The 20,006-nt window shown below is 43.5% G+C and overlaps 1 protein-coding gene across 1 annotated transcript in view; it reads left to right on the top strand.

Annotated features, from left to right (window-relative positions):
• The first annotated feature begins 200 nt into the window (after positions 1 to 200).
• Positions 201 to 20,006, top strand: part of LOC144691194 (immunoglobulin superfamily member 21-like) — a 286,249-nt gene continuing 266,443 nt past the window's right edge. Inside the window, exon 1 of the mRNA XM_078559256.1 lies at positions 201 to 634. Within this exon, the coding sequence (XP_078415382.1) occupies positions 574 to 634 (61 nt within the window). The 5' untranslated portion in view covers positions 201 to 573. The remainder of the gene's footprint in view (positions 635 to 20,006) is intronic.

The raw sequence follows: 20,006 nt of genomic DNA, 5'->3' as shown, positions 1-20,006 counted from the left end.
CGAAGTAACATTTATTTTGCCACAAGTGGCGGAGTAAGAGTTAATTTCCCTAGGAGGAGACGGTGTGTATGTGTGTGTTACAGAGAGACAGAGAGAGAGAGAGAAATCCCCAGGATTGTTAAATCGGCTTAAAAACCAGAAAGAGTGAACCGTTTTCTGGACCGTAGGGGGGAGGTGGCTCTAGTCAGGATTTAAACACATCCACTATGTTAAAAATCGACACAGAGAGGGGAAGGGCTTGAGTGGGAGAGGTTTTAACAATATCTCTCAGTCAGTAAATCCCGGTGTTGAGCTGAGGGAATGGAACAGAATTCTCATCTCGGAGATCCCAGCTAAATATACACACAACTGAACAAAATAATTACATTTTTTGCTTCCAAAAATATCTCTCAAACTCCATCAACTTGTCAAAGAAGGCTTGAATTTTGAGGCAATGTGATTATTTTGGTTCTTTTCTTTTTGGTTCGTGTGCTGGCGTCTGTTTGCTTTAGGATGAGGATATGCCGGTGCTATGTGCTGGATGGACCATGTTACCCAGCACCTTCTGAGCTCCAAGTTTAAAACTGACCGAAAATGAACAGGAAGAGTCTTTTCCAGCTCTCCTTCCTCCTGCATCTGGTGGACATTACTCTCGGTGAGTTGAACAGAGATAAAAAATTGTTAGACTTTTAGGGAGCGGGGTGAGGGTGGTTGAAGGAGGGAAGGGGTGGGGGAAGTCATCAGCAAAAAAAAATGTTAAAAGAATGCATGCATTTATTATCAAGATATTTATTGATGCATATTCCCAATTTGTGTTTAACCAACTCCCATCAATTTGCTGTTCGGTCCAAGCCACATTTACACGCTATTTAGGTTCCATGTAATTTATATTATCCGTGCATGGTGGGTTCCAATTGTTTTAATGAGAGTCTGACATGTTCTAACTATAAATTATTTTATTATAGGAGCGTCTCCCTTTAATGTATTTTTAGCCCTCAGATTTTTTTTAATGGAAGTACAGTCTCATCTTAAAGGGATTAAGATGGAAATGAACCAACGTGGTTTTAAGAAGCCGTGGGTCACGGTAAAACGCAAGGAAATTGAGAGCAGGTTTTGTTCGAATTTGAATCATTTCATCCTGGGACATTTGGCTAGTCGGGAATTTCTCACTCCAAGAAGCCCTGGAGGGTGGCAGTGAAGCTGAACACCCTTCCCCCCTTTCATCCTCCTGCTCCCCTGTTTACACTCTCGTTATATTCTTTTATATTTGTCTTGGAACTTCTTTTTTTCTGGCTCAGTCTCTTCCTAAACGCTGCAGCTGCCTAGAGAATGAGATTTGACTCGGGGGAGGCATGGGCTCCCAGTCCTCCATCTCCACTCCTTCCACATAGCCACTTCTCTGTGGAACTGACCATTCAGTCAACTCTTCAACATGGAGGTCACCACTGGAGGCAGTGGGATGAATGTGTGCCTCCACTTCTTTTGTCATGAGTGTGTCCCTTCCCCCTCACTCCAATCCGATGCCCCCACCCCCACCCCCCTTTATGTTGTTGTTGTTGTTGTTGTTGTGCCTCTGGTACCGGTTCACTTGAGGAAATGAGCCTTCCTTAAGCCCGGCCATTTTACTGATTTTATTAACATTTATTGGAGACGATCACCCAGGGTCTCGAGGAAGTGCAGAAGACAACCATGGGATTAAATCGATGTTGCATCTTAAACCTTCTTACACTGAGGAGAAGCACCAGTATTAAGCATCTCACCCCAGGCACTGACAAGCCGGGTGGAGATAGGGAATTTTCTGCCTGGGGTCTGAGCTGCTTCCTACCGCTCTGTGCTTTAGTGAGTGCAAGCTCCAGTCACTATGGTTGCCACAGTGTTGGTATGTGTACTATAGTTATGCTGTCATCTGTGGCTCAGTGGGCAGCACTCCTCAGGTCCGAGTCTGAAGTTTATGGGTTCAAGTCCCACTCCAGAGATGTGGGCCCGTAATCCAGGCTGACACTCCAGTGCTACACTGTAGGAAGCGCTGATTGTTGGAGGTGATGTCTTTTGCTGAGATGTTAAACTGACACCCCATCTGCCTCCTCAGGCTGGCATAAAACTTTCCACAGCAATATTTTGAATAACATCAGGGGAGGTCCCCCTGGTTTCCTGTCGAGTTTCTCAAACATGACTAAATAGACAGATTATCTGGTCATTTACCTCATTGTTGTTTGAGGGAGCGTGCTGTGCAGATTGGCTACCATCTCATCCCACCGTAGAACAGTGGCCACGCTTCAAAAGTACTTAATTGGCTGTGAAGCAATTTGGGACACCTTGAACTCATGAAATGCAGGTCTTTATTTTCAAACTGATTTATCATAAGTTAGATACAAACCCTCTAACTCTGCTTCTTCGAGGCTCCTTCGCTCCCAGCTCAGAAGAGCACCCTCTACTGGCCCAGAGGCACATTGCCATCCCCTACACCAGGCTTCTCTGTTCTGAGGCTGACAGCTTACGGCCAACTTAAAGAGACCATTTTTCTGCAAATGAATTTGTGCCCAGTAGAAACTACCCAAACTTCACTTATGACTTCTTACAGCCAAAGAACATCATTGCTAAAGTACTTTGAATGGCTCGTTGGCTCTGCTGAATTGGATGTTCCCTGATTGTTTCCTAGACTGAGGTTCAGTTACATTCCCTATGGAAATAACTGTAATCATTCTGTGAGGTAGATGACTCTTCCTCTTTAGTGAAGCCACTTGAGGGAAAGAAATGGGAAATGGCTGACAACTGTTCAACCAGCAAACTCAACAGCTTAAAAATAACATTTTTATATCTTTTGCATAGGTATTTAGCTAGATTCAAAGGAATACTTTAAACTAACTGTACTCTGCCTTAAATTGCTTCTCCTTTAAGGAACTTGGTTTTTGTTGGATTATTTTCCTTCTGTGCATCGGACATGGGTTAAATCCTAGCCTGTCTAACTCCCAGCAACCTGATTACTTTCTAATGACAGAACTAATGTCACAGGACTGAATTCAGGATGATTGACAACTTTGTTGTTCTATATTTTTTTTTAAAAAGACCTGGTTGGTCTCAGACACAAGAATGAAAAGCATAATTATGAATTTTGAAACCACACATACCCATGGGTAATGGGACTCCGCAGTTTTGAGCAGGATAGTTGTGCCTTAAATTTCATGTAGGATTGCTGTGTGATCGAGGATATTTGGTTTTGGAAATGGGCAAGTGGGCATCGCTTCATTGCTGGCAATCTCCTAGGGATATGGAAGGACAGCCCTCCCTTTCTCCTTCCTCTGGGGAAGAGGGCATCTTCAATACAGATTGCTGCAGAACATAGACACTGGATGAATTAAACAGATTGGGAGCTATTTAGGAAACGGGTAGGATTGAAGGATGCAGAGTTAACATGCTTATCCATGGTGCTATGAAATGTGCTGTTCAGCCACCAGTGCCACGCCCTCCCCTACCCCTGTTATTAAAGGGAGTATAGTCAAAGCCAACATTTCTTTACATCCAATCACACAAGGTATTGGTAGCAAACTGTGTGCCTGCCACCTCAGCCACAGAAAGTGTCAGGCCAGGGACGTGAAAAGGAAAAGGATTCAAATTTACAATAAAAAGAGGGAGGGAAATCTTGCCCAGGAACAGTTTAAATTATCTGTCACTTCCCAGCGAATGGCACCATAGTGGAATCTTTCTAGTCCCAGTAGCCAGGAGCAGCACTGCCAGGTTCCATCTATGGGCTTGGCAGGAGTCTGCCCCCACCCCCTCTGACTCTTGACCTAGGTGAAGGAAGTTTGGAAGGTGGAGGATTGCAGCTGCTGAGGTGGTGCCTGGTTTTCCTCTCTGCTTTCAGGAGTTGGAGGATTTTCTTCAAAAAGTCTCAGTGAAAGGCTAAGATTTGTCAGTGCAGAATGCCAGTCAGAACAGAGAGACTAGGAACAAAACCCAAGTAATATTCATGCCTCATCGCAACAAATGGACAAAGCTGTGAATTTTGTTCTTGGCAAAACGTCTTTTAAGTTGAAATCGGGGATTGAAATAGAACGTATTTAAATTCTTCCGCTGCACTCTTTTCTCCCGTTCACTCCTGATACCACTCACTTGTTAATGGGAACCAGGCTGTTGCTGTCTCCGGCACTCTACCCCAAGTGGCCATTTTGTCTTGTGCGAGTCCAGGTAGGGAGTGGTGACAAGTAATTTGACATCTCAACCTTGTAACCCCAATCCTGTTCTCAGCCCAAACTCACATGTACCTTCCAGCAGCTGTCACTGGAGACCAAATGAGGCGGGAATGTTGGCTGTTTGTTTTGTTTTGTTTTCCATCCCTTGATCCAGGAATGTGTGGCCGCTGCTTCCTGAGCTGGGATACATTAACTCAGCAAAGACCGGATGATCAAACTGGGGGATTTTTCTGGTCTCTGTATGGCTCAGTGTTAGACCAGGCTGTAAACTCACTAACCTCGGGAGCTCTGGACGATCAAATTTAAAGCGGTGACATATTTCAAAGGTGTTCAGCAATTTTTGTCTGCAGAGAAAGAAGAGCCTTGGGCCTTTGCGGTGGCGTTACATATCTGCGTTCTTTGATGTGATAGTGAACAATCATGTAGTTGAGCAGTGTCACCTGTGGCTCAGCTGGTAGCACTTTGCCCTCTGAACCTGGAGACTGTGGGTTCAAGCCCCACCCCAACAACCTGAGTACAAAAGACAGGCTGACACTTCATTGAGGGGGTGCTGCACTGTCAGAGGTGCTGTCTTTCAGATGTGATAACAGAAGAGCAGGGAGCTCTCCCTGCTGTTCTGGTCAGTATTTGTCCCCTCAACTAACATCCCTGAAATAAAGTGGGAGCTTGCTGTCTGCAAATTGGCTGCTGCATTTCCTATAACAGTGACTTCATAAATAAAGAATACTTCATTGGCTGAAAATTGCTGTGAAAGGCATTCTGTAAAAACAAATGCTTTCACAGAGAAAAGGTTTGCTAAAGATTTTTATGTTGAAGACCGTGTCTCTTCAACAGTTTTTTTGGGGCCTTGCACACCATGGTAAGGTGTCTTTTTATTCTTGGGAATGAAATACTTCAGGCATTAAGGCCTCTTGAATACACAGGATGCGATCCTGGCAGTTACGCCGCAATTATACCCACTGCCGCTCTGCAGGGTTTACTGTGCCAGGTTTTGCGGGTTAACGAGATGACACATGGGCACCCACACCACCAGGCACGTTTTGGGCAACTGCCGGTCCTGTTAGCTGCTGGAAGTTCTGTCGTCTGCCCTCAGCACCCCCTAGCCACACCCATGACATGACACCGCTCAATTGTACGATTTTTCACCATCGCATCAAAAGACACAGATAAGTAGCCAGGGAGGGGTGAGGCTCAGCCCCTTGCACAGCCCGGTAAGAAATTCCAGTTTTAATGACAATCCTGTGTATCCGGTTTCAGACCTTTTAACTTAGCCATTCCACCAGGTACCTGTGGGCATGAAAGTAGGAGTTTGTCAGAGTAAATTTGGTGCCCTTGTGTCAATATGGGTTAGTTCCAAAGTAAAGTTCCTTCTATTCCAGTGATGTTTACACTCTTCTGTGTGGTGCACTTCGAAATGTTGACAAAACCTCAGGAAGCCCCTAACTTGTGAAAGGCATTGTCTGTTATTCAAAGGAAAATCATGCTATCATTGAAAGCCTCACTTCAGGAATTGAAAATACAATCTAGGTTGACACCAGTGTTGCATTGCGAGAATACTTCATTGTCAGAGGTGCTATTCTTCTGATGAAGAGCTAAATTGAGGTTTCCTCTGTTATGGGTCCCACAGCACCATTTAAGGAAGGGCAGAGGGTTCTCCCAAAGCCCTGGCTGACATTATTCCCTTAACCAACTGAGCAAAAAACAGGTTAACTGATTGTTCAGCTCATTGCAGTTTGTGTTGGATCTCGCTGCGTATAAGTTAGCTGCCACAATCACTCGCAGAACAATATTCACACTTCAAAGTAATTGAGTTGATGCGAATGGATGAGAGACATAACAATTCACTGCATAAATTTCACTCTGTTTTGCTAAATGACTTGTTTTAAGGAAAAGTATGTTCTTTTGATTCCAAATATTAGACAAATTTTACTTGTTAATATTCAACAATAGTACTTGATAGAAACTCATTTACATGCAGATTCTTTCTCATAAAGGGATAGTGTAGGTGGTTTGGCTGCGTGTCACAACAGTGTCTTTTAATCTCCGGAAACTATCTTTAAACCCATCTCACACCACCACAGCTCTGATCGGTAGTGGGGAAGGGGTTGGTGAAGTGGCACTCTGCAGCTCTTTCACCCGTGGTTTTTGTCCCATCAAGTCAAAAGTGGATGAAGATCCCCTGTTGCTGTATAATAACACTGTGCTGAGACATCATCTTTCATCCCTGGGACTGGAGTTCAGAATCAGATGGATAGGACAATAAGGCTATTTCTGATCAGGATTGAGAGGCACTCTGTATTAGAAGTAGAGCATTATCTTTCTACTCAAGGTGCTTGGTTTTGAAATGGTGCCCAGACCAATCTCCTCTTTGCAGCGGGCATGGACTGGTGCAGGATATTATCGCACGGCCCTTTCGTTTCTGACAGCTGCATTGAAATCCAAACTCGACTGAGCAGATAAAATCTGCCTTTGATAGACTGAGCTGCACAGTGAGCTTTAAATGCTGCCTGGTCAATGCTGAGCTTTGAGCTTAAATCCAAGTCAGATGGAGAAGATGAAAATCACCTGTCATTGAGGGAAGATCGAGTGGTGCGTGCTGATAGAAAGCACAGTCTGTCATCTTTGGAGGCTGGGTTCAAATGCAGCCCATTACAGGGGAGTCAAGTCTTCTCTATGTAGCTGTTTTTATAACAATTGTCTGCTGCTCCTGACAGATATAGTACATTACTCCCACTGCCATAGTCCAGCACTCAACTTTCCCTTGGTTCTCCGAGAGGCCATAAGAAGCATGGAAAACTAAACCTATTGCTGAGGCCTTAGAAGGAATGGTGGCATAGTGGTAATGTTACTCGACTAATATGGATGAGGCCTGGAATAATGCTCTGGAGCCAAGAGTTCAAATCCCACTGTGGTGTGGTAATGGTGATTATGAAATTACCAGATTGTTGTAAAAACCCATGTAGTTCACTAATGCCCTTCAGGAAAGGGAATCTGCCACCCTGACCTGGTCTAGCCTATATATGACTCCAGACCCACAGCATGGTGGTTGACTCTGAGCTACTGTCTGAAATAGCCTTGCAAACTACTCAGTTTGGACTGAGGAATAAATGCTGGCCTTACCAATGATGCTCCTATTCTAGGCACTATCAAATGTAAAAATGGCAAAGCATTGCTCTGAGGAATTGGATCTCTCCCTGAACATCAGTGACAATTTAAAAAAAAAATCTTCACATCGATCTTAAGATTCATGTAGTGAATAGAATTGAGTAAAGAGTTACAAATATGTAACTACCCCATGTTGCACTGCATTACAGGAAGTTTTATATATAATTCTTTCTCTGGCAAGACTGATATGTATAAACCATTCCTAGTGGTCCCGAGAAGGTGATGGTGGGCTTTCACCTTGAGCGACTGCAGTCTGTGTGGTGCCCTCCATGCTGTTTTAATGTAACCCAGTGGCTTGCTTGCCAGTTCAGAGCCAACCATATTGGCATGAAACTTGAGTAAGGACGGCAGGTTTCCTTCCCTAAAGGACATTATTGAACTTGTTGGGCTTTTAAACCGTCATGGCCATAACAGCTTTTTTATTTCCACATAAAAAAATAATTATTTGTACCCCGTGTTCTCGGGATTATTAGTGCAGTAACATAACCACTACACCATGATGCCCATTGCAGTTATTAATGTACATGTTCCTTTGTTGTCTACTTCAGTAAGGCTGCACTCCCACAGTTTGAAACTCTTCAATCTGGGTTAGAGCCATGTTCTGAATTTATCCTTCAGTGCATTGAAAATTACAGCTACGATCACACGCATGCTCCTGTGCCTACTGCAGAGAATAAAATACGAATGCCAAGAGTTTCACATTTATACTCTAGGCAAGTGCTACTCGTTAACTTTTTATCAAAGGCCCTTAACCCAACCAAAGTAATTGAGGATCACTCTCACAAACAAGCCGCACCATAAAGTGATGTGGTTCAGTGCCTGCAGGAATTGTATCCTTTATATAATTCCGTTTTATAAAAATGAAGGGATGGCATTTTTCTAAATTTGAATAGCTTTGGACAGCTTTAGCTCAGTTCCCAATGGGCAAGATTCACTGCTCTACAGTGAATGCTAATTTGGTAATCTAAGTTGAAGAACTGTAAACATGTTAGACTGATAAGCCGACTTCATGGAGGCTCCTTCCCTTTGTCCACACCCAATGCAGACACTAATAGAATCAGTGCTAACAGCACTCTTGCCCATCGGTATACTCATAAATGAGGACCAGCCCTTCTCTCTTGTTTCAATGAAAGTGCTCTCTATTGGCTCAGCTGATATTGAATGATACAAACTACACACCATTGATTCTCGATCTGTGCTTAGCTGCTCTTGGCCTGGGAGCAGCAGAGGTGGCTCTCTAGGTAAGATTTGAGAGGCACTGCCTCAGCTAGAATTGTCCTGTGGTTGGCAGCCCCAGACCCTGGTGAGCAGGATAAGGCCATGCTCCACATTGTGCTGGGAGGATTCCATAAGAAGAGTGGAACTTGGCGAGATTCCCGGGCTATGAGATTAGAAAAAGGGATAAAGGCTTACGATGTGCATATTGGGAAGAACAAGTTCAAGAAAATGAGTCCAGGAAAATGAGTTGGCTTTGCCAGGTGATTATCAACATCCTCTCCTCCTGTATGTTTGCTGGTTCCCTTTTTTTGACCTTCTTAAGATGAAACAGCTTTGGACAAAAAAATGAAATCTATTGCAGTTGTACGAAGGGCCCATTGCCATGTAAAACACTGGCTTGGTTAGTCATATATAGCTATGCCCGACCTGTCAGAAAGGTCACCAGATGGCAATAAGTGCCTAGACAGGGCTTGATCTGATTAGATAGGGAAACTATCAGCCAGGTACCAAAGCTTTAGGGCTGATTCATCTGTCATCTGCAATCTTGCTTCTAGGTAAACAGGAGAACCCACTTCCCCTCCACCCAAGTGACATTTTACATTGTGTGCACCACCCCCTAATTGTTCCCTAGTGACTGCAGCTGTGGTACAGCCAGTGGACAATGACTGTACCGGGTAAAGCTGGAGGGCATCAAATGGTTGAATTCATGGGTCCTCCGTGCCCAGCTTTCTACATATTGAGTGGAGCACTGGAGGCATGCTGTTATCCCTAGAGCCAGACCCAACAAGAAAGGAAGAGTGGGGGAAAAAAAGGGCTAATTTTCATGACCCTCTTCACACCCACTCCCACCTAGGCGTTTGATTAGAGCGGCATGCCCAAAGTGTGATGCATCTATCTAGGTCCAGGATCTCTGCTGTTTCCTGGCCTGGGTTATTAACATGGCCCAAGGACTTCCCAGGAAGAGACCAGCCCCTTGGCAGGCCTGGCTGCATACCCCTGGGAGCTCCAGAAATACATGGGCAATGTAAGTAGGATGGAGGCCCATCTCACTGGGCTTCAGCTCCATTTTCCCGCTTTTGTACCTAAGGAATTAATATTTTCTTGGGGGGGAAAGGTTAGGAAAAATTGCCTCTAAATAAATATTAGTAGGAACAACACAACAAATATTCACTTTGTGTCATTACACATTAAACAGAATTAAAATTGAAATATATTTATATATATAACACTGAAGGTAAGGACACACATAATTTACCCAGTACAAGAAACTACTAACTGCCTGTCTAACGTCTGCCTGTTGGTGCACCTCTGGGATCTCCTAATACTTAATTATTTTTTCCACAGGTTGCAGGAAGAGTTAAGGCTTAAATAATAATCTGACTCCCATCCAAATTTCTCGTTCAGGTGAAGATGATAATTCATAAATAGAAAACAGTTCACATCAATCACCATTATGTTCTGTGATATTGCTAATACTTTTCATGTAATTTGGTGCACAATCATTTTTAAAAATAAAAATTCAACAAACAACGGTTGGAATTTTCTTCCTTGGTGCCAGTAATTAGAAGTGTTTTTGAGTCAGTACTAATTAGACCATGGCCTCATTAATTAACTGTCATTCTGCTGTAGTGCACTTGTCTGGTATGATTGCATTGTATTATTTTAATTTAGTTTAATACAAACAAGCTTCTTGATTGATTTCTGGTTTCAGGATATTATGGTGTTGTAACTTGATGTTGTGAAACACCCACACTCCAGATATTCCATCCGATCTGCTCTTCCTCCTTTCTGCATCCTTACAGGGTTGAAATCCAAGATGATTATACCATCACAAAAACAGAATTACCTGGAAAAACTCAGCAGGTCTGGCAGCATCGGCGGAGAAGAAAAGAGTCGACGTTTCGAGTCCACATGACCCTTCAACAGAACTCAAACACAACTCAGTTCTGTTGAAGGGTCATGTGGACTCGAAATGTCGACTCTTTTCTTCTCTGGCGATGCTGCCAGACCTGCTGAGTTTTTCCAGGTAATTCTGTTTTTGTTTTGGATTTCCAGCATCCGCAGTAGTTTTTTGTTTTTATCTATATGATTATACCATCTCCTATTATAACGCATCCCTTTTCCAAAAGGGTGGAATTCCAAATCTCCTTCATTTCTCCCTTTCACCCACAATCTTTCCAGACAGAAGAGGCAGTGGCGTAGTGGTGATATCAGTGGATCAGAGATCCAGGCCAATGCTCTAGGGTCACGGACTCAAATCCCACTATGGTGGCAGACAGAGTTTAAATTCAAATCAATAAATCTGGAATATAAAGCTAGTCTCAGTAATGGTGACCATTGATTGTTGTAAAAACCCATCTGGTTCATTAATATCCTTGAAGAAAGGATATCTGCCATCCTTACCTGGTCTGGCCTACATGTGACTCCAGAACCATAGCAATGTGGTTGACTCTTGATTGCCCTCTGAAATGGCCAAGCAAGTGACTGAGTTCAAGGGCAGTTAGGTGCCTGCATCCCATGAAAGAATAGAGAGATGTAAATGCTTGGCATCATGTATAGGGTTGCCAACCCTCCAGGATTGGCCTGGAATCTCCAGGAATTGAAGATTAATCTCCAGGACACTACTGTGTGCAATGCTGGTGAAAATTCATTGGGACATTGAAAAATATCATTAAAAAAAATTTTCTTTGAATATTTCTCTTTGCTAGATATAAAAATATTGAAAATGGGGTGGCAGGGGGAGAAAAGTCTGTTTGGCTGACAGTCAAGCATCATCTAATTGGGTAATGAGTCTTTTTGCTTCTCAGTTGGTGTAGGAAGGCAGTACATCACAAGGATGGATGTGTTGGCCAATAAATAGCTGGAGTGTGGGGGAAAGTCATGTGATGAAACCTCCAGGGATACATTTAAATACAGTTGGCAACCCTAATCATGTAATCACTGCTTCCTGATGATGTATCTCAGCTTCTCCCCAATGCTCTTTAATATTGGCATATTCCTCCATTTGGGGCCTAGGACCTCTATCTGATTTCTCAGTAAAATGATACTCTTTTATTAAGATTGTTATTGTCACACCTCTCTCAATTATCTTTCTTTCTAAAGCTGTGGCCAGAGGATGGCAGGAACCCTCTACTACCTTGCACAAGAGGCCTTGCTCCTTGTGAGTTGAGACAGTTGAGCCTGCATGTGTCATGGCGGGGGTGGGGAGGGGATCAGAAGCAAGCCCGATCCTGTTTCCTGGTCATGTTCGCACACAGGCCCTTCGAAGCAGGTTCACCGTGCACTGATCAGGAGAAGGAATGATGGCAATTCTTTACCTCCCTACTCCAGAGGCACTGGGGTAAATTCCATCTGAAATAATAACCCAGAGAGATGTAAAATAGGCAGACAATGTTCTATCACGTGCATTACACTGTCCACCCTACTGTGCCACAGCTGCTTATGTCGCTGTTCTGGCTAAGTCCAGCTAACTGGAAAATATCAGTGGGTTACTGAAATCCCATCTTGTTCCTTGTGTGCAATTTTATGTGACAGGACTGACCCTCCAAGGCTCCTTCAGTTCACGAAGAAGTGACCCACTCCCACTTTAAATTGAGATTAAAGCAAATAATGCTTTAACTGATTAACATTTATATTAAAGTAAAATATATTCAAAGTTGTGCATCAAGCTATATTTTTCCATTGTAAATTCCCATGTCTGTAATTTATTATGAAAACTCCCTACGTAAACTCGTGCCTTCATTGCAGTGACAAATTTACATTATAAATTGTGGATGTAGAATTTTAAAAAAAATTCATTCATGGGATGTAGGCATCATTTATTGCCCATTCCTAATTGCCCTTGAGAAGCTGGTGGTGAACTGCCTCTTGAACCACTGTGGACATTTTTGTGGTTTGATACAGTGGAGTTGCTTGCTAGGCCATTTAAGAGTCAACCACATTGCTGTGGATCTGGAGTCACATGTACGACGGCAGATTTCCTCCCCTAAAGTGCATTAGTGAATGAGATGGGTTTTTACAACAATCGACAATGTTTTTATGGTCATTATTACACTTTCTATGATGCCATGGTAGGATTTGAACCTGAGTCCCCGGAGCATTCCCCTGGGTCTCTGGAATACTTGTCCAGTGACAGTGCCCCTCTGCCACTACCAGCCCAGATTATTATAAAGGAACGATTTGACAGGAATGCGTACAAACCCAAGATACTATACTTGTATATATCACTGAAAACTACAATCCCATTGCTAACCTCCCTTTCATCTTCAAAGTCCTTCAATGTGTTATCATCTGTGCCCATCTCTCTCATTATTTCTTGTTTTTAAATCCTTTCGGTCAGGTTTCCATCTCTCTAACAGTATGGAATGACCCTATCCATTATTTTCTCTGACTGACACTGTACCTTCTTTCTTCTCATCCTTGCTACAGCCTTTGTCACGACCAAAGTAGCATCCTCATCCAACACCTTATTCAGCTTGATAAACTGCTCTTGCTTGGTTCCACTCACATGCTACCAGATACTGTCTACCAAATAATAGCCAGGGCATCTTCAGTAATGGCTTCCTTTCCTGGCCCTGCACTGTTTATCTCTGGGTCTATCCTTCACCTCTCCTCCTCTTCACCAATACTGCCTGTTGGTGACGGCATTCACAAGTTTCCACATGCTGACCATACCCTGCACTCCCTCTTCACCACCTCTCTTGACTGTTTTGCTGCCTCTGAGCTGTCAGACTTCTTTTCAGACGGCTGAATTCTTAAGCTCCCCGCAGCCTGGATCCCCAACAGGCAGCTGCTAAAAACAGCCCGGCTGGCTGAGCTGGCAGTTTCCACCCTCCCTGCCTTTGGGCCAATTCTGCAGAGGCAGGAGGAGGAGCAGCCACATGCCGCCCTGTAGCGGGGCTCCACCTGACCAGCACAGTGGTGGCATGGACACAGGAACTTTGTTTTTAGTATAAAAAGCTGGAGAGAGCGGGCACCTCCATCTTGAAGTGCTCTCTATCTGACTTACCCTCTTTGGCAGCTTGCTGCCTCCTTTGGTGCTAGAAGGCCTCTCACCCTTCAGCTTCAAGGGCTTGTCTGCTATCCTTAAATAGATGGTAAGCCCGTCTCCAGGCCAATTAATGTGGTGCCCCGGGAGAATCACAATGGGTAACTGTTTCCCAATGGGGGTGGGTTTGGAACCTGGACACAGTCTCAACCTCTGTTTCTCACCCCCAGAGAGAAAATCCTACCCTCAGAATGGTTCGGCCACAATTTCCTCAAACCAAATATTGAGAAGACCAAAGCTATCACCTTCAACCCCCACCACAAACTCGACCCTTGTGACAAACTCCATACCCTTCCAAGTTACTGTCTCAGGCTGTATCAGAACACTTACACCTCACTGATCTACTGGACCCCAATACGTCTTTGTAACTCTAAAACAAAAGCAACATGCTGCAGGTGTAGGAAATTTGAAATTAAAACAGCAAATGCTGGAAATGCTCAGCAGGTCAGGCAGCATCTGTGGAGAGAAACAGAGTTAACGTTTCAGGTTGATGACTTTTCATCGGAATTGAGAGATCATCAGCCTGAACCATTAACTCCATCTCCCTCCACAGATGCTGCCCAACCTGCTGAGCGTTTCCAGCATTTGCTGTTTCTGTTCTATCTTTGTAACATTATCCATCTCCAACCTGCCTCAGCCCATCTGCTGCAGAAAGTCTCATTCGTATCTTTATCACCTCTAGACTCGATTACACCCATGGTTTCCTGGCTGGCCTCCCATCCTCCACCCTAAATAAACTCAAGCTGATCCAAAATTCATGTGTCCATATCCTATCCTGCAGAAGAGTCATGCTTGCACGATCTCATACCTTCACTGGCCTATATTGATCCCCCATGCCTCAAATCTATCCCAGATTTTAAAACCCTCTACGGTTCTGCCCTGTCCATTGCTGTAAACTCTGCCAGTGCTACAGCTCTCTTCAAGCTCAATTCTTCTGACGCTGGGCTCTTTTGCACATACCCTCCCATAACTCCACTATCAGTCATTGTGTCTTCAGTCACCCAAGTGCTATGCTCTGTTAATACCCCTGCATATCATTGCCTTTCTCACCCATTAAGATCCTTCATAAAAAATGACTTTTTAAATTTTAGCTTTTATTTGGTTTCACATCTCTTTTGGCCTTTGTACCTCTGTGCAGCACCTCAGGACATTTTTCTATATTAGAGGAATGATGGCATTACAAGTTGTTATTGATTTAACCTGGATGCATATGATTGTGTCAGTTATATTATTTAAGTTAAAAAAAATTACACAATAGGATGATAATCAAGAGGCATCAGTGTCTGAAAACTACACGGCATTGCGGTAATAGCCTCACAGTATCAAAAAAGTAAATGTGAATAAGGGTATACTGGAAGGGTCCAGGAGGCATCCCTTCACTAAGCCACAAGAAAATTGCAGATTAGAGAGGCCATTCAGCCCATTTTAATTTTACATTCAGAGAGGTTCTGCAACATCCAAGTAGTTCTTAAAGATTCCAGGATTTTAGCTTCCACTATTTTATCTGGAAGTTGATTCTGCACGATAATTACTCTTGTGCAAAGCTTTTTTTGATTTCATTCCAAAAATGACCTCTTGCTATTTTCAACCTATGCTTTTTAATGCTACTCCTACAGTTTAATTTAAAGCACTATGCTAGATCAGCCTTTTCTATATTCTTAACAATCTTTTTAAGGTCACCTTTCAAATGTGTTCATTTCATGATGAAAAGCCTAAATTTCTCCAGTTTGGCCTCACATCTCAAGAGCTCTGACACTGAGAATTAGCCTGAAGCTCTTCGCTGCAATGTCTCCAGCACTTATGTCGGTTAGAGCAAGTCTACAATGCAGAAGCAGGCCATTCGGCCTAACTGGTCTATGCTGGTAAAAGCAAAATGCTGAGGATACTGGAAATCTGAAACAAAAACAGAAAATGCTGGAGAAACTCAACAGGTCCAACAGCATCTGTGGAGAGAAAAACAGAGTTAACGTTTCGAGTCCGTATGACTCTTCTACAGGGCTCTGAAGAAGAGTCATACGGGCTTGAAATGTTAACTCTGTCTTTCTCTCCACAGGTGTTGTTAGACCTGCTGAGTTTCTCTAGCATTTTCTATTTTTGCAGTGGTTTAATGCTGGCATTTGTGTTACACTAGTCTCCTCCCACCACTCTTCATCTAACCCTATCAGTATATCTTTCTATTCCATTCTCCCTCATGTGCTTACCTAGTTTCCCCTTAAATGCATCAATGTTATTTTGTTCAATCATTCTTTGTAGTAACATATTCCATATTCTTACCAGCGATTTCTCCTGAATTCTCTACAGTATTTATTAATGATTATCTTATAGTTATGACTCTAGCTTGTGATCTCACCAAACAGAAACATTTTCTTGACATCAACCCTATCATCTATGTGTACCCCTAGATCCCTACACTCCTCTACTCTATGTAAACTGTTATATCCAAGCAGTATGTGGCTCCTTTATTCTGCCGATCAAAATATATGCCCTCACATTTATATTTGCTAATTACACATCCATTGGGCAAGTTCATTCATGTCCTCTTGTATTTTGTTACATTTTCCTTTATGGCAACTACAACCCCAATTTGGTGGCATTGTCAAGTTTTGAAACTGTCCTTCCAATTCTGGAGTCCAATTGTTAATGTAACTGATCCCTACTGTATGCCACTTCCCTTCCTTTGACCACCACCCCCTCCTCTCTGTTTCCTGCCAGGTTGCTATCCATTCTGCCACTTGCCCCCAGAGTCCACATGCTCCCACCATGTCATGACTCTACTGTGTAATGTCTTATTAATGTTCTTTGGAAAGTCTGATTATATTTCATCCTTCCTGTGTCCCTCTCCTTTCTAGGCAATGAGAACTGGATGTAATAGTCGAAGAACATACTGACCAGATCATTATGTGCATCTTGATCATTTTCTTCTCTTACTTATATTCTGCTATTTTGGCTATGTAGTTCAACATTCTACTGGTTTAGTTGATTGTTTTACAGCATTGGTTGGGCATTCTTTGCACCAAGTCTACTAAGAATTCTAGATCTCTTTCAGCTTTATCTTATCTATTTCAACTACAATGATGGATTATGCATGCTGTGTATTTTTCCTATCTTTGAACTTTACGCTTGCTGGCATTAAACTCCACTTGCTGTTATTTAGCCTCCTTGCATATTTTATCTAATTCGCTTTTGTTTCTATGCTGCCACTACTGATTTCACAGCCCTGCCTAATTTGGTAGAGGCTGCAAATTTAAAGTTATATACCTTCCTCTTAGTCTTTTAGGTATTTCTGACTCCCAAATCATGCTAAACTTTGCCATTCTGTGCCCCCAGGGGTGCCTTAGCTTCCATCTCTTGGACGTTATCTTTTTTTTTTACTTTATTTATTCTTTCATGGGATGTAGGTGTCTCAGGCAAGACCAGCATTTGTTGCCCATCCCTAACTGCCCCCTAAAACTGAGAGGCTTGCTTGGCCATTTCAGTTAAGAGTCAACCACATTGCTATGGGTCTTGAGTCATATGTAGGCCAGACCAAGTAAGGATGGCAGATTTCCTTCCTTAAAGGGACATAGTGAACCAGATGGGTCTTTAGTAGAATCAATGATAGTTTCATGGTCACCATTAGCTAGCTTTTAATTCCAGATTTTATTAATTGAATTCAAATTCCACCAGCTGCTATGGTGGGATTTGAGCCCGTGTCTCCCAGATCATTAGCCTGGGCTTTGGGATTACTAGTCCAGTGATAATACGACTACACCCCCGTCTTCCATTGATCTGGGTTACTAATAAAAGGCAGACCCAAATGAGCATTGCCTCTCTTGGCTTCCTTGACACAAGTCCTTGGTTCAAGAAGCAGTGATGCACTACTTCTACCAAACCTGACTGTGACTCACCTTGAGTTTCCCCAGTTTACATAGGTTGATTTAAAGAAAGAAAGAACTTGCCCATCAAGATCGCAGGATGTCCCAAAGCATTTTACAGCCAATCAAGTACTTTTGGAGTGTAGTAGTCACTGTTGTAAAGTGGGAATGCGACAGCCAGGAAAGTCAGCCCGCCTGATTGACGCCCCATTTCACCTTAATCCGCCACCTTCAACATTCACTTCCTCCACCACCGACGCACAGTGGCAGAAGTGTGTACCATCTACAAGATGCACTGCAGCAACTCAACAAAACTCCTTTGACGGCATCTTCCAAACCTGCAACCTTTACCACCTAGAAGGACAACAGCAGCAGATGCATGGGAACAACACCACCTTCAAGCTTCCCTCTAAACCATACACCATACTGATTTGGAATTATATTGCCGTTCCTTCACTGTCACTGGGTCAAAATCCTAGAACTCCCTTCCTGACATCACTTTGGGTGCGGGTGTGGGTGTGGGTGTACCTACACCACGTGGCCTGCAGAGTTCAAGAATGCAGCTCCCCAACAGGTTTTCAAGGGCAATTAGGGATGGGTAATAAATGCTGGCCTAGCCTGTGATGCCCACATTCCATGAACAAATAAATAAACAACGCCAGTTTATGCACAGAAAGATCTCATAAACAGCAATATGATGATAACTAGATCATCTGTTTTTTGACGATTAGTGATATACTTGGCCAGAACATCAAGGGAAAGTCTGCCCGCTCTTTTTCGAAATAGCACCACCGGACCTTTACATCAATCCAAGAGGGCAGACGTGGCTTCAGTTTAATGTCTCATTGAAAAGTCTTGCTTTAACATAACTTTACCATTCTCTCAAACCCGTCCTATCCCTTCACGGGGCACTTTGCCCTCCTGTTTATTCTGTCTGGATGATCTATAACAAAGCTTTCTTGCTTTTGGCGTTTTTTTTTATTTGAATTGAGTTGAATTCAAGCTGAACAATAGAGGAGGAACTAAGAATTTTAAAAATAGGCAGAGCTACAAGAATGAAAGACTAGATTTCAGCCCCTGAAAGCATGTGCTGAGACTGTTCTCCATTTGCTATAAGCAGGACAATGAGAAATAAATGAAACATTTGGACAGAAGACAAAACTTGCACAGAATGGAAATTTGCTGTGGCTAGATGGCCCGGCATTGATTGAATTTCCTTCCCGTTATTCACTCTTCTCCTCTCCTGAGCTGCTGATTTATGTTGGAATATGACTCCGTGGGGAGTGGGGCACTTAGTACCTCAGTCAGGTGGCTACTGTTTGTGTATGAGCCTCGACACTTTGTATCATCAAGCTCACAATTAAGTTTGATCCTGCTCCTGCTTGTAACTTCCAACAGGACAAATAGATAGTGATAGGAAATGGTCTTTGTATATTTAATATCTCGGAGCTCTGCAGGAATGACACACCAGCTTCTGTGTGTGTAACAGGAATTTATTCACAGTGCTTTCAAATATATGCTTTCTCATGCTTCCAGAAGCTTCTCACAGCCAGTTTCCAGTTGTCCTCCTTCTTCCTTAACCGAGGTTTTCCACCCACGGTCGTTGACAGGGCCCTCAACCGTGTCCGGCCCATCTCCCGCGCATCCACCCTCACGCCTTCTCCTCCCTCCCAGAAACATGATAGGGTCCCCCTTGTCCTCACTTATCACCCCACCAGCCTCCGCATTCAAAGGATCATCCTCCGCCATTTCCGCCAACTCCAGCATGATGCCACCACCAAACACATCTTCCCTTCACCCCCCCGGCGGCATTCCGTAGGGATCGTTCCCTCCAGGACACCCTGGTCTACTCCTCCATCACCCTCTACTCCTCAACCCCCACCTATGGCACCTCCCCATGCCCACGCAGAAGATGCAACACCTGCCCCTTCACTTCCTCTCTCCTCACCGTCCAAGGGCCCAAACACTCCTTTCAAGTGAAGCAGCATTTCACTTGCATTTCCCCTAACTTAGTCTACTGCATTCGTTGCTCCCAATGCGGTCTCCTCTACATTGGAGAGACCAAACGCAAACTGGGCGACTGCTTTGCAGAATACCTGCGGTCTGTCCGCAAGAAAGACCCAAACCTCCCTGTCGCTTGCCATGTTAACACTCCACCCTGCTCTCTTGCCCACATGTCTGTCCTTGGCTTGCTGCATTGTTCCAGTGAAGCCCAACGCAAACTGGAGGAACAGCACCTCATCTTCCGACTAGGCACTTTACAGCCTTCCAGGCTGAAAATTGAATTCAACAACTTTAGATCTTAAACTCCCCCTCCCCCCATCCCCACCCCGTTTCTTCCCCCTCCCCCCTTTTTTTTCAATAATTTATATAGATTCTTCTTTTCCCACCTATTTCCATTATTTTTTAAATCTAAAACTAAAACTTTGTTAGTCTTTCCACCCCATCCCCACTAGAGCTATACCTTGAGTGTCCTGCCATCCATTCTTAATTAGCACTTTTCTTAGATAATATCACCACCTTCAACACCTCTTTGATCCTTTTGTCTGTGAC

This window comes from Cetorhinus maximus, chromosome 15, assembly GCF_964194155.1.
Source record: "Cetorhinus maximus chromosome 15, sCetMax3.hap1.1, whole genome shotgun sequence".
NCBI lineage: Eukaryota > Metazoa > Chordata > Chondrichthyes > Lamniformes > Cetorhinidae > Cetorhinus > Cetorhinus maximus.
Note: the sequence above shows the minus strand (reverse complement) of the source record. Positions and strands in the feature narration are given on the sequence as shown.